Below are 14,233 nucleotides of genomic sequence, written 5' to 3'. Positions count from 1 at the left end.
CCATCTCGTCGATATGTAATATATGTGTTGTATAGAACAAATAGGCCCGATCCAAGATTACCGTCGCTCAATGAGATCATAGGACTCAAGATAGAAGATATTCATGACATGAAAATCAGATAGGGTAGAGCAACCATACGCAACGCAGACTGTCATGTTTTCCAAAATTTTCAACCGGTAAACGCCCCTCGACACGAAAGCTTGATCAATCGCCACAAGACTCCAGAACTTAGATTGGTAAATTGTGTTCTATGTGAAATCGCCCCCATGTGGCCACACGGTCAGTAAGATCTTTTTGGGTTGATTTACTGCCATTTGTAACTTCTTGTTGGTTAGATAATTTGGATTGTTTGAGTCTCTCGAGACGGGAGAGGTTGATTCATGGCGATATATCGATCATTATTTTAATATCATTATTAAAGGTCTGGATTCTAGTTTCGTCACGTGTTCTGAGAATCTTTGGAACGGCCCTGGTGAGAGGATAAGGCAGAGGGAGGCGGTGGGCCCCACATACGAGTCGATCCCGCGGCACGATGCCAGAAAGTTCTCTCAACATATATTTATTGATATAAACACACATTTAGTGTGTAAAATACCACATAGAAAGTGTAATCTAGGAGGAATCTCGAAACACCTGGTTTATCAACAACCATGCATTATTATTATCTCAAAAGAAAAAAAAAGAACAATCATGGGATTTGAGGACCAAGGGCACCCACAAACTCGGAGGACGAAGGACGGGAGTATCTGGATGATTAATGTACTCTGGCTGGCTAATTTATGCCGATTTAAATGACGCGCGTCCGAATCAGCACCGATGGAATTTGACTAGGAACTCCGGACCAGGAGGAAGCTGAGAAAAACGAAAACGAAAACCGCACGGAGAAGAACCCGGACAAAGGGTGGCGCGAGCAATCAGGCCGCCTCCGCCACGTGCCCCCGCCGGCCCTTCCGACGTGTCGCGGCGGCCATTCGCGCTCGACACTCGAATCCTAAAGCGTCGTCGATTCGCAGAGTTGCAGAGAGAGACCGAAAGAACCGAGAGCAGCAAATCGGTCGAAGCACAAAACCAGGAGGCGCCCCGCACGTGCCCCCTCTCGTTCTCCTCTCGCCGTCGCCTCAAAATCCCCCCCCCCCCCCCCCCCCCCAAGGTAATCTCCTCCTATATAATCCCGTTTGCTCTGTTCGCCGCATTCAGCGTCAATCCTCCGTGCGAAAATCGATATGCGATGTGGCCGCGTCCCGGCCCATGCATGTGAACATGGGGCGCGTTCCTCGTGCTGCCCCTGCTTTTCCTTTTCTGTTCCGGGAAGGCTCCGGCCCGTTCCAGATTGGATCTGTTCCTCTTACCGTGTTTCCGATTCCCAGTAGATTTCCTGTCACCAAGGAGGCAGCAGATAAGGCCGAGGAAAGGAAATTAAGAAAGATCGAGGAGGCGATTGCGTCCGTGAATTGAAAGCCGCGCCTCCCGGAGCATCTCGTCTCCGCCGGCGAGTCGACGATGAAGTACGTCTCCGGGCCCTACTTCGAGCCGGACTTCGATCCGGTCCTTGACCGCTTCGGCACCCCAGGGTACGCACGCACGCGCGCCTTCAATTCATCTCTGCCTGCTCCTTTTTGTATATTCCCATTCCCCAATCTTGTAAAAATTCTGAGTTTTCATAAAGTTGTGCAGGCTGGCTTTAAGCCCGCCGAAGTTCCCTTCAAAAAAAATTATTGTTTTTTTTCGAGTGTTTCCGGCGCCATTATTGACGAGCAGCTGTGCGTGGCTCACTGCAGGGTTGTCGTCGACAATGAGACGCGTGAGGACTGTACGCTCGTTAAGGTTTGTTTCGCGAACAGCTCGATCAAGATGCCTGCCTTGTGTAATTCGATCTGTTTGATTTGATTCTAATGTGTGTTGATTTTTTTGTATTCCAGGTTGATAGCGTGAACAGGGATGGCGTGCTGCTGGAGATGGTGCAGCTGCTCACCGATCTCGACCTCGTCATCTCCAAGTCCTACATCTCCTCCGACGGTGGCTGGCTCATGGACGGCAAGAACTTTTTTTTTTCCCTTTTTCTATTTAGATCGTCGGATATCCTGGAGCCTTCTGTAATTTTCTTTTTCTTTTTCGGTTTGGTTGGTATTGCGCAAATGCAGTGTTCCACGTGACTGACCAGATCGGGCGCAAGCTGACGGACCCGTCGCTCCCGGGGTTCATCCAGCAGGCGCTGGTGCCGTTCCAGCGGCGGCCGGGCCACGGCCCGTCGCCCAAGTTCACCACGTGCCTGGGCAACGTGGTCGGGCCTGGCGGGCCCGACGTGTCGGACTGCGCCTCCCTCGAGTTCACGGTCCCCGACCGCCCGGGCCTCCTGTCGTCCATCACCCAGGTGCTCGTCGACCAGGGCTGCCACGTCGCCTCTGGCCAGTCCTGGACCCACAGCGGCCGCGCCGCCGGCGTGCTCTACGTCACGATGACGGCCGCGGCAGAGGCGCAGCCGCCGCACCAGAGCCGGTGGGCGCACATCGAGCGGCTGGTGAGCGCCGTGGTGGACGCGCGCGAGAGCGTGTCCGGGGCGCGGCGCTGGGTGTGCATGTCGGCGCCGGCGCCCGGCCGCGTGCACACGGAGCGGAGGCTGCACCAGCTGATGCACGACGACCGGGACTACGAGTCAGGCCCGGCGCCGACGCCGGTCGACGAGGAGCACTTCAGCATGGGCGACGTCAGGGCGGCCACGATGATGCTGATGGCGGCGCGCCGGTCCGGCGCGCGCCGTGGCGCTGCCGACACCCGCGTGACCATCGATAACTGGGAGGAGAGGGGCTACGCGGTCGTCAAGATGACGAGCCGGGACCGGCCCAAGCTGCTCTTCGACACCGTCTGCGGGCTCACCGACATGCAGTACGTCGTCTTCCACGCCACCGTCGGCTCCCAGGGCCCTCTCGCCATCCAGGTACGTACTACTACACTACTACTCGATGCCAGCACTATTATGCCTTTGACGTTAACACTGCCACGACTGACATTGGCGTGCGCGTGGACGCTGCAGGAATACTACATCCGGCACAAGGACGGGCGCACGGTGGACAGCAACGCCGAGCGGCAGAAGGTCTCCCGGTGCCTCGTCGCCGCGGTGGAGCGAAGGGCATCTCATGTACCCACCATGTCTCTTATGAGTCGTGTATTTTTATTGCTGGGTGTGCCCATTTCTAAGATGGCGTGGCATGGCCTGCAGGGCGTGAGGGTGGAGGTGCGCGCAGCCGACAGGTCGGGGTTGCTGTCGGACTTCACCAGGATACTCCGGGAGCACGGGCTGTCACTGCTCAGGGTCGAGCTCAAGAGGCAGAAGGACGAGGCCGTCGGGACCTTCTACCTCGTCACGGACTCCGGCGGTGAGGTGCGGCCCGAGGTGGTTCGCGCGGTGCGGGCGAGGGTCGGGGAGATGGGGATCTCGCTCGAGGTGGCCAAGGAAGCGCCTGGCTGGCCGCCGGTGAGGAAGACCAGCGTGCCGGTGCAGCCGGCTGCCGCGGGGCAGGGGCAGGAAGGCTCGGGATCCTCCCTTGGGAGCCTCCTGTGGTCGCATCTTGGGAAGCTCTCGAATAACTTTGGCTACATCAGGTCTTAGAAAACTGTTTGCCAGACCGATTGACCAGTTGCATTCCAGTGCTTTCTTGGATACGAGGTGTCGCAAGAAAGCAGTAAAATTTTGTATATACAAAGTAAATAGTAATGTTGTCATTGCAAAATACATTTCTCTCGCCTTTTTTCCTTGCCGCTATCCTTTGAACAATCAACAAACGAATGCAAATTTGCTCGCCTATTTCCCTTGGCGCCATCCTTTGAACAATCAACAAACGAACGCAAATTTGCCAGCCTTCCCCTCGCACTATCCTTGAACAATCAACAAACGAATGGAACTTGTATTACCTGACAGGTAACATGACGAGTGCTTATGTACACGAGATTACCAATAAAATTACAAGCCCATGATGCTGGTGAATGACAACCCAACTATATGATCACACCACTACATCCAACCGGGCCGGTCATAACAAAAGCAAAGCCGCTTTCTTTTCATTGCCACAGCTTCCATTCTATTGACAAACAATTTCAACTGGTATCCAACTTTCATGTTGAAGTTGCATGGAATTATAATCATTTCACATCATCATCATCATCCTCCAAATCACTGAATGATACATCTTCCTCATCGCCTATGAGAATGGTGCTGTGCCCAGCAAGATCGGCCTCCTCATCAAACCAATCATCTGTGTCGTCATCAAAGGTTTCTTGCAAAACATTGGATGTCTTTGTAACATCCTCAGTCAGCTGTTCTTTGATGACAGATTTGTCCACCACTGCAATTTCAGTTACTTGGATAGGATGTTTTTCAATCTCACAATCTGTTATCGGGATGACAGCAGCTGATTGTTGTCGCATATATGGGAATGCCTCTGTGATGTGTTTAGAGGCGTCCTCTTCTGAATGCATTCCAAAATCATCCCTGCCTCTATGCTCTGTTTCATGCTTTGACTTGTGTTGCAAACATTGCATAAGCATTGCTCTAGCTTCCACAATCTGCAAGAACAAGAACTGGGCTTAGCTTACCTACTGGGACATGTTTCCTTTTGCATCGTTCTGAAAACATATTATAATGGAGGAACAAACTGGACTCCAGGCTAGAGATTTTTATTTTTCACACTTCTGGTGTTGCTTTTAGTTAGTTCGAAATTTACCATCTAATATAACACCTTGCCCTGTACCTAAACTCTTTTTTTCTGAATGTGGAAACCAGGATGCATTGAGAGGATATGTACTAGATATTAACTGCTACCCAATATCAACCAAACGAGAAAAGTAAGAATCAGTTCGGTTATTTGTAATTTTATAAAACCTCAGCACATCAATATTAACTCATCACAGCCAATTAAATGACATTATAGCACCTTAGCAGGAGAAAGCTGTGACAACAAAAGGCAACATCAACTTGAAGATAAAGAGTGCGTACTTTCAGTTTCTTTCTGCAGTATTACCACTGCTTAGTGAATCTCACAGAAAAAACTTATAGAACTATCGCAGACTACACATCATTAGGCATGCATCCTACCCTGTTATGCAGAAGCCAGCAGGATCCACATGAACCCACTGGTCTCAATTATCAGGCTACCAGTAGCTCTCAGATAATCAGACTATAAGTATCAGCAATTATTTCAAGACAATCTAAACAAAGGTAGCCAAAAGGTATATTTGACATCTAAGAATCAATAGACCAGCCATAACCGTTAGGGGGAGGGTATGCCTGTTGGTTGGATTTGCAGTGAAGGACCACGGAGCAGAATAGGACACATCAGACAAATATCGCCCAAGAGATGGAAAAAGTTTATAATCTGGATGTGGCCTACAGTGTAGAAATTAGAAATTGCGCCATCCTGATTATATTATGTAAACAAGAAAAAAAAATCCAATTGTAGAAGTAAATGGATGTTGCTAGATCATGTAAATTTATTTTCTATTGCTCCGCTGCAAAATATAGCGCATATATTTTCTATTGCAACACACAGCATGGATATGCAAAAATCAATGGTGTTCCAAATCCTCTCAATTTCAAGAGGGAACAGTTAATCATTCCCCCATGTGATTTTCTAGAATTGATCACTTCCTTGGAGAAGTTCCAAGGAGTATGCCAAGATATGTCAAACACTTGTCAATAGAGGTAGATCTGGTAGCAGCTAGCTTCAATAAGAGTTGGATCAAGGCTAACCTTTCCAGTCTCGTACATCACTGAGCATTAATAGCACTATAATAGCATAATCATAATCATAATAATAATAATAATAATAATAATAACTGAATGTTGATTGTTGCTGACACCGAAACAAGATAAAAGTAATAGATTTATTTTATTAACTCTGCAGAGAATAAATACAAGATATTCTCATGCATATTGCAGAGTCCAAAGAAAGATATAACATTGGATTGTTCTGATCTGGAGAGCGCTCACAGTTGACTAATTTCATTATTTAGGGAAAACATAGTATTGAGAAAACAGAGGAACTGGATAAACTCTATGCTCTTGATTTGGATAAAGTGTCTACCAACAAATGTGCCAATTGATGGAAAAAGAAACATCATAAATTATCACTGCTCCATGCATCTAATATTCTAATGCGATGAAAAAACCAGATGACCAATGTCATGTGGAAGACCACATGCCGCTGCAGGCTAAGGCTTAGGCTTCAACATAAGCCTTTATCTATCTCAAGTTGGTATTTGTTTTGTTCCCCTTTATATAAGATCCATTTCCGTTCAAGTTCAGATGGAATTTATTAGGGCCTTGCCTATATATGGATATGGCATATGAGATCAATAAAGCAGAAAATTGCCCCAACTCCCCCCATATTTCTCTCTTCTCCCTACCCCTGTCTCTAGTTCTCTACAAAGCCTAGGTGTCTTATCCTTCAACAGTGCCAGGGCATCAAGATCCTAGATCAAACTCTCCCGGTAAGATTCAATCTCCGTTACTCCAAATCCCCAAAGATCATGAAAAGTGATTGCTTCATACCAGAAAAAGAGCTGGCATAGGCATGTTAGTTGGGTGTCACATTTTACCATATAAAATTATGCCAAATGCGTGCCAAGCTGCAATTTTGTGCAAATTGTTCGTCACAACTGGGACAAGATTTGGCAGGAAATTGTTATCTACAGTAATAAGAAAAAGTGTGGTGCACGACAAGTATGCAAAAACCGACCACTAGCCTAAGAAAGGCAAACCTGGCAAACCCATGTGTCGAATAGTGTGGCGGATAGCTAACACCACACTAGTTAATCCAATAACCTAACAGCTTACAGCAAGTAATCGCCATATACATGGTACAAGTCACAAAAATTGGGGTTGGTTAGCTTACATGGACTATAGGCTAGAGTAACTTCAGTGAGAATAGCATTGCTACTCTTAACAACCAGATGCCAGTGCATCTGACCTAAATGTTATGGCCTGGCAGCCCATGGAGTAATTGCTAATATGCATCATATGCAAATAGATTTGTGACCAAAAGAAGAAGAAAGTCGCAAGGTCACTGTCATGTTAAAACTAGTCAACAGCGAACCATTGTTTAACCAGACCAATGTCTGACCTAATGATAATTGATAAACACCACAGCGCCATATAACTTCACTACTTCTTCCCTTGCTTGGATTCTGGAACAATTGGGAATAGAAATAAAGAATAAGTTTTAAGTATCAAGAATGGAGGGTAATTTACCTGTGGTGTTGACAGAAGTTCAGCATCATGCTTGCTCAGCCTAGGATGTAGAAGAACAAAATAAGTTTTCCAAAAGCATTCTTCACTCATATGGACTGGGCATAGTTCAATGCGCAAAGCAGCTAATCTAGGAGCGAGGTGCTCAATAGCCAATGCATGCTCTTGCTGAGCATCAGACATGTCAAAATCTGCAGGGGGGAAAAAGATTATTGAAAAGGTTAAGCAAAACCTTTCAATGTACAAACTGATAGAAAAAAATGAGGTGCGATTGATAAATTAGTTGCATTAGAATAGCATGTGAAACATATGAATAGTTTCACAAAAAATACGAAAAGCAAATACATGCCTTTTCATTAGCACAATTTTACAATAGCAGTCAACACTGCGCAATAGATTAGTGGAAATTATATCAAGGAAACACCTAATAAAAGTGGTACCATGAAAGCATAAAATTGCGAAGGATACCACTTCCTTCATATACAGTGAATTTTGACGATAAACCATAAGCCCACGTTGTTAGAAAAATCATTTTCCATGCAATTGCTACACATCAGATATAGGCATAACAAATTCATGAAGACTTTATGGTCATTATCACCAGTAAAGAATGAAATTTCACTGGAAAAGCGTGCACCACTCCTGGACCCTGGGATCATGGATAAGTGACAGGGTTGAAGATACAACATCGATCGCTCAAAGGTAATTGATCAGGAACAAAGATCACTAATTCGTATACGGAATGTTCCGCAAATCCGGTATATGGTCTAAAATCATCAGAAATTATCCACTGTGTATCCATCTTCTAGCAATGTGTTTATCTTATTTTTCCTGCTACGTTGACCCACAGCAAAAGAGGAAGGGAAGATGAATTTGTGACAAGGGCAATGCATTTAAAGACAACTGCATATATCTTCAGTAATCACAATATCTATTAACATATATAACCAATGATGAACTTGACAACTTTCAACAACAGTTGGTGAACCATTAAGGCATGAAAAATCTAAACGATTCCAAACAAAATAAAGAAGAGTGGTAGATCGTAAAATGCACCGAAACCCAATCCTCCCTGGTAAACAATACTGCAATGCATATACTCCTGACTGGTGGACATTTTATTTTGTCTAATTCGAAAGCAATAGCAAGGACTGAGGGGTGAAGAAATTACATGAGAATGGGCCGTCACAGTCCTCATCGTCAGGGAGCAAAGGAAAGTCGAGCCAGGTCTCCGGGTGACTGGCAATGTTCGTGGCGAATGCGAGAACCTCATCGGTGATCCCAATCGCATCCCACTCCTCTACCTCCTCCTCTTGTCTTACCCTCTCATTGTTCAACTCGGGTTCATCCGCCTCCTGATGCCATACCACGCCGTCATCCACATGGTGTTTTGCCCTTGGCTCCCATTCATGTCTCGCCTCGTCGTCTCCCACCACTAATCGTACCCTCTCCTCCCACGAATGCCCCACCTCGTCGTCGTCTGCCCCATGCCTCACCTCGTCCTCATTCGCTTCCTTATTTAACCTCACATCTTCCTTCCCCTCGTTGTTGACCGCTTCCAGCAATTCCAATTCCTCTTCCTCGTCTTCAGAAGCGAAGAAATTGGAAGCCATAGTGGAGAATCCCGACACGGCTTTGTGGGTAGAGATCCGCGAGATCCCAGTCCTAAACCTCCCGCTAATCTCCGAGAAGTCGTTCCGGATCCCCGCAATCTCGGGGGGCGTCTCCGCAGCGGTGGATCGACCGTCCGCGGACGAAGGCGAAGGTGAGGGCGAGGCCTCCCCGGGCGGGGGCGCGAGGAAGTTGGCGACACCCCAAAATTGGCGACTTAGGGTTTTGGATAGCTCGGTGAGATCCTCCTTGACGCCGTCCGCCGCGGCCGATTGAAGCGGGTGGGGGAGCGGCGGCGGCGGCGGGATGCGCTCAGAGGGAGAGGAGGCAGCGGCGACGGCCGCGTCGGGGTCATCATCGGGCCCCGAATCGTCGGGGATGTTGAGAGAGGTGGCTATGGAGCGTGCGAGCCATGACATCTCCGGCGATCGCCGGCTGCGAGTGGGGAGACGGCAGGTGGGTTGGTTCGGATTGGTTTAATCGGAAGCCCTTTTCTCGGGTCCGTGTTTGAAATGGACGGGTTCGGAGCCGGACAAGGACGTATGGCTTGCTGCTGGGTTGCAACTGGGCCCGGCCCTCGCGGCGGCCTAAATTTACCCTGCGGTTATTCGATTTAGCTCATCTTCAATATTCTGAGGTGTCGTGGATTAGGATGCGATGGGCCTCCTTGTCGAAAAAAAAGAGAGGCTACTCGATGGGCCCATTATTGTACTGCTCCGAGTATATTTAGCTCAATTATTAATGCCCAACCCCTCACTTCTATCAAATTTGTCAAATTAAAGGTTTTTTTTTGTTTGAAATAGCGTCATTTCTTCGGACATGATTTACGTTGTACTCGCTCTGTTTCTAAATATGTATATGTGAGGTTGTCTTAAGTCAAAATTTATCAACTTTGATACCTTTATAGGAAAAAAAACACCAACAATCCAATACCAAACTAGTATTATCAGGACTACTAGTACTCCTCCGTTTCATATTAAGTGACTCAAATTGCTTAAATATGAATGTATTTATACCCAAAAACGTCTAGATACATGTAATATTTTGTCACTTAATATGGGACGGGGCGAGTATATGATCATATGCATTTGTTTGGTATTACATATGTTGGTGTTTTTATCTACTCCCTCAGTCCATCAAAGTTGAGACATCTTTTGTTGGACGGAGGGAGTATATTAAATAGATCCAAGTTGCCGAAATTTGACTTAGGGCAACCCCCAATGTGCCAATATTTAGAAACAGAGCATGTAACTTTCTATTTTTGGTTGGGGAGGTGGCGGGTTGTAAATCAACTTGTACAAGCATTGGGCAATGAACTCACATCTCTAAAGTTTTAATTTCACCGATACAAAATGTCTCTTATTTTTCTTTTAGAAAACAACAATTCGTCAACGTGCAAGAAAACATGCACTGATCAGATCGAAGTCCAAATTAGTGGAAACCGCTACTAGTTAGCAAACCTCAACATTTTCTTCCCAGCAAAAACTACTGCCGAAGAAAAAAAAAATCCAATTAAAACGACCGCAGATAGTTCGAGCCCGTGGTGTTGAGATTGATGGCATCGACAATCCTGACGATCTGCTGGAGCGCGCTCTTGTCCTTGAGGATGCCCGAGTGCGACACCCCGGGCAGCTCCACAACCTCGAGCACCTGCGCCGGCGAGTCAGCCCACGCCTTGATCGGCCCGACAAGGCTAGCAAGGTTCACCGTCCCATCCCCATCCCCATACGCCACTTTCACCGGGCCGGCCTCGAACCCTTCCTTCCCAAACACGAGGCTCTCCACGGTGTCCACGCCGGTGCCCACGAGGCACGTGACGGGCACCCCGGGCTCCGGCAGGGCTTCCCCGAGCGGCCGTATCCTGGCCCTGTAGGGCTCCACGCCGCCCTCGAACCCGATGTCCCGCAGGAACTGCGTTACGTTCTTGGCCGAGTAGGACCGGTTGTGGAACTCGGACACCACGAGCGTCGTGTTGCCGAACACCTTCGGCGTGGGCAGCAGCCAGAGGTTGCTCTCGGAGCTCCGCTGCTCGTCGCGGATGATGGACGCGTCCACGAACGGCACGCCCAGCGTGTTCCCGGACGCGAAGGTGAGCATCTCCTGCACGGAGCCGCCCCAGGGCGCCGACAGCGTCACCAGCCGCTTCACGTGCGCGGCCCGCCAGGGGGCCGGGCTGCGCGCTAGGAGCTGCAGCGCGTAGAGCCCGCCCAGGCTGTGCGCTAGCAGGATCGCGGGTTTGCCGCCGTTGGCCGCGCACGCGGATTCTACCAGAAGCCTGAGGCGTTCCAGGTACGCGCTGCCGGCCTGCGACGGGTGCCCCGGCGCGGCGAGACCGTAACGGAAGTCGTACGGCGCGCCGAACAGGTCCCGCCCTTCCTCGTACCCTGCCGCCTTCTCCAGCGTGCTCGCCAGCGCGTCCATGTACCCCGTCAGCAGCCTGCGCGTAAAATTCCCCCCGTCACGTCATTGCCATTACCTCGCACATTTAGGAGTAGAAGAAGTTGATTGGATTACTTGAGGTTTGGGTCGAGGTAGCGGAGGGAGGAGGTGGAGCCGAAGTCGGAGACCCGGGTCTCGACGCCCGGCGCGTTGCGGTAGTCGTCGGCGGCGATGTCGTAGTAGAGCATCATGCGCTCGGCGAAGCACCGGGTGAGGGGCGCAACCAGGACGGAGGGGTCGAACCACAGGCGGAACCAGCCGCCCCGGCCGCGCACCAGCGGCCACACCCGGCACGCCAGGCTCGACGGGCTGTACTCCTCCGTCAGCTTCGCCTCCAGTTGGTTGCCGCCGGACCCCGGGATCAGTATCACCGGGTGCAGCTGCTGCCCGCCGCCCGCGGACGACGACGCGCAGCAGCAGCACGAGCTCAGCGACAGCATGGCCACCACGACCATGGCTACTAGTGATGGGCGTCTCTCCATGGTTCTATACGATTGATTAACTCTGTTTTGTCTCGTCGTTGAGTTGGGATTTGGTGGGTCGCTCTTTGTGTGGTGACGCTTGTCTTGAGCTTTTTTTTCTGGACAAGTGCCCGTCTTGGATCGCTTGGAGCCGCTCGAAAAAGGCTTTTAGGCACCACATGTACGTACGCAGGGGGAAGTGGTAGTTACGTCGTCCTTGCTGAAGTGGGTAATCTTCTAGATCAGCTGCCCTGTGATTCGTGTCTAACTAACCCTGCTTAATTACGCTCCGGTACGAGCATATCCGTAGCGTTCTCACGTAGCCTACCTGTGAACTGTGTTTAAGAGGGGACAAAGACACGGGTATCCACTGGATATGCCGCTATTCGTGTCTAACTAACCCTGCTTAATTACGCTCCTATCGCTGTGTTTGCGTTTTATCGCCGGACACGATCGATGCCGCCTTGATGTGTCCGGAGCACGGAGAGGAGTAGCCAAGCTTATAACATGACGGTGAATGAGGCTGATGCCTGATGGGGCGATAGCCAGTCCTGTCCTGCCTGTATTATTGCCTGAAAGTTGCTACGCCAGGCCGATCGAGTGTGTGGCTTGCGGCTTGCCGCGATGCATGGGATCAAACGGACCAATGATTGGCCCATTGGATTACTTGCATAATGCTTGTTTCCATACCGTTTTTCATGATAGATCAGCTCCAAAAATAAAATATGATGCAAATCGGGGTTATAGATTAAAAAAATGGTTTAAAACGTGGCAGAAATTTGGCACTTCTAACAAAATGGGTGGTTCAATTTGGAAGGGACGTTTTGTGTGCCAAACTCTATCTTTTAGAAACACAATACAAATGCAGACGTTCAAAACACGCTTGTACACTCATCTCTAAAAACGCATCAACTTCCGGTTTACTTGGCATCTACGATTAACCGATAGTGCAAGTGGTTAACTGTTGGAGCGCGATCGCCGGATCCACTGCGGCTATGAGGGGCTTATGTGGCATGGAATTTGTGGACAGAAAGAAATCGCAGCAATTTTCGGAGGAAGAAAAATTCTGTTCCATGGAGAACATTGATGGAGAGGTGGAGTATTTTCGTTTTGCGAGTGGTTTGTGATCTGAGCTTCGTACAGCCGAGCCGTGTCTTCCAGCGTCGTTTTTTCTTTCTTTTCCTAGGTTGTTGAAAGTGCTTAAGCACCTTCCTCTGTTTGTACCGGACTGGCCTTCTCTTTTTCTTTAATGAATCGGCATTAGCCCGTAAGAAAATTAGAATGCACCAACATGCCTCTGCTTCATCTAGAATTACTTGTTCTGGAGTTCTCTGCATTCGGAATTTCTTCTACTTGCTTTGCATCGTTGTTGTACTTTGTTGATAATGAAAGGGATTGCTCTTGTTCTAAGAAAATGAAGTTGACAATGGCAACTTGGCAAGTTGTTAATTAAGAAAAAAAAAGATGGCAGGTTGCTTTAGTCAGGCGCGATCTTTGGATTTTTTTATACAAAAGTCACCACTTTATTTAACTAGAAATGCGAGCAGGGATACAAAAGACATCTGGCGAAATAAGAAGCTAGGTGTGGCGACCAACTGGAAGAGAGGCCGAAGCACTAGCTAGACCATGAGCATCTAGGTTTGAAGTTCTTCGCTCGTGAACAAAACTAACCGACTCAAAGCAAGACGACGTCTGCTTGATCTCCTTCAGCACCGGGGCAAAACGTCCCCGATGATCTTCATGCATGGCTTTGATCACTTCGAGACAATCGGACGCGACACGCAGCCTCGTCACTTGGAGATCTTCGGCAAGCGCCAGCGCTTCACGGCAAGCAAGCGCTTCCAACGTGACTGGATCGGAAATACCCGGGAACACCAGAGCAGACGAGCCCAGGAGAAACCCCGTTTCATCTCTGCAGACAGCATCAACGGATCCCCCATTACCAAGCTTTGATAGTGCCGCATCGACATTGATCTTGGCATGTCCCGAAGGGGGAGGAAACCAGCGCTTGGGTTGTTCCCTTGGGCGAGGGGCACCGGCAACAGTAGTCCTCGGAGAGGACGACTCCAGGTCGCTGAGAAAAGCTTCGATGAAGGCATGAGTCGACAAGGGGCTCTGAAAGCTCCCCTCATGTATCACTTTCCGGCGAGCAAACCAGATGGCCCAAAAAGTAACAAAGCAGCGAGTAAGCTCATCATGTTTCAGGGAGGACATCATGGCAAATATCCACTGCTTTGCCTCGGGTTCCGTCGTGCGTTCCATATGCTCCGTCAAGTTATCCGGTGCTAAAGCCCAAACACAACCCATTGGGAGTGAATTTCAGGCCCGAGGGTTAAAAAAAATCTCCTCATCTGGCCCATACCAAAACATAGGTCTAAGACCGGTTTTGTTCTCACGAGACGCGATCTTTGGATGGATCAACACGTACTGGTGGGTCGTCATTTGGGCGGCATTATTAGCCTATATATAATGGGCCTTCCG

The 14,233-nt window shown here is 49.0% G+C and overlaps 3 protein-coding genes across 3 annotated transcripts; 1 reads left to right on the top strand and 2 right to left on the bottom strand.

Annotated features, from left to right (window-relative positions):
* Nucleotides 1-807: 807 nt before the first annotated feature.
* LOC100826395 (ACT domain-containing protein ACR3) lies at nucleotides 808-3,731 on the top strand. The gene is made up of 6 exons (XM_003560213.4): nucleotides 808-1,572; nucleotides 1,780-1,825; nucleotides 1,921-2,035; nucleotides 2,143-2,936; nucleotides 3,033-3,137; nucleotides 3,219-3,731. Exons 1-6 carry the CDS (start codon nucleotides 1,502-1,504, stop codon nucleotides 3,606-3,608), a joined length of 1,521 nt encoding a protein of 506 aa, XP_003560261.1. The 5' UTR covers nucleotides 808-1,501; the 3' UTR covers nucleotides 3,609-3,731.
* A 154-nt stretch (nucleotides 3,732-3,885) lies between these two features.
* On the bottom strand, nucleotides 3,886-9,361 carry LOC100825159. The gene is made up of 3 exons (XM_003560210.4): nucleotides 8,413-9,361; nucleotides 7,245-7,432; nucleotides 3,886-4,561 (listed from the first exon to the last, which is right to left on the bottom strand). The coding sequence occupies exons 1-3, from the start codon at nucleotides 9,269-9,271 to the stop codon at nucleotides 4,139-4,141; spliced, it is 1,470 nt and encodes a 489-aa protein (XP_003560258.1). The 5' UTR covers nucleotides 9,272-9,361; the 3' UTR covers nucleotides 3,886-4,138.
* Nucleotides 9,362-10,156: 795 nt separating this feature from the next.
* On the bottom strand, nucleotides 10,157-11,954 carry LOC100841379 (lecithin-cholesterol acyltransferase-like 1). Its single transcript, XM_003559418.4, has 2 exons — nucleotides 11,367-11,954; nucleotides 10,157-11,289 (listed from the first exon to the last, which is right to left on the bottom strand). The coding sequence occupies exons 1-2, from the start codon at nucleotides 11,771-11,773 to the stop codon at nucleotides 10,365-10,367; spliced, it is 1,332 nt and encodes a 443-aa protein (XP_003559466.2). The 5' UTR covers nucleotides 11,774-11,954; the 3' UTR covers nucleotides 10,157-10,364.
* Between the last annotated feature and the right edge of the window lie 2,279 nt (nucleotides 11,955-14,233).

This window comes from Brachypodium distachyon, chromosome 1, assembly GCF_000005505.3.
Source record: "Brachypodium distachyon strain Bd21 chromosome 1, Brachypodium_distachyon_v3.0, whole genome shotgun sequence".
Lineage (NCBI taxonomy): Eukaryota > Viridiplantae > Streptophyta > Magnoliopsida > Poales > Poaceae > Brachypodium > Brachypodium distachyon.
This window is presented reverse-complemented; position numbering and strand designations above follow the sequence as displayed.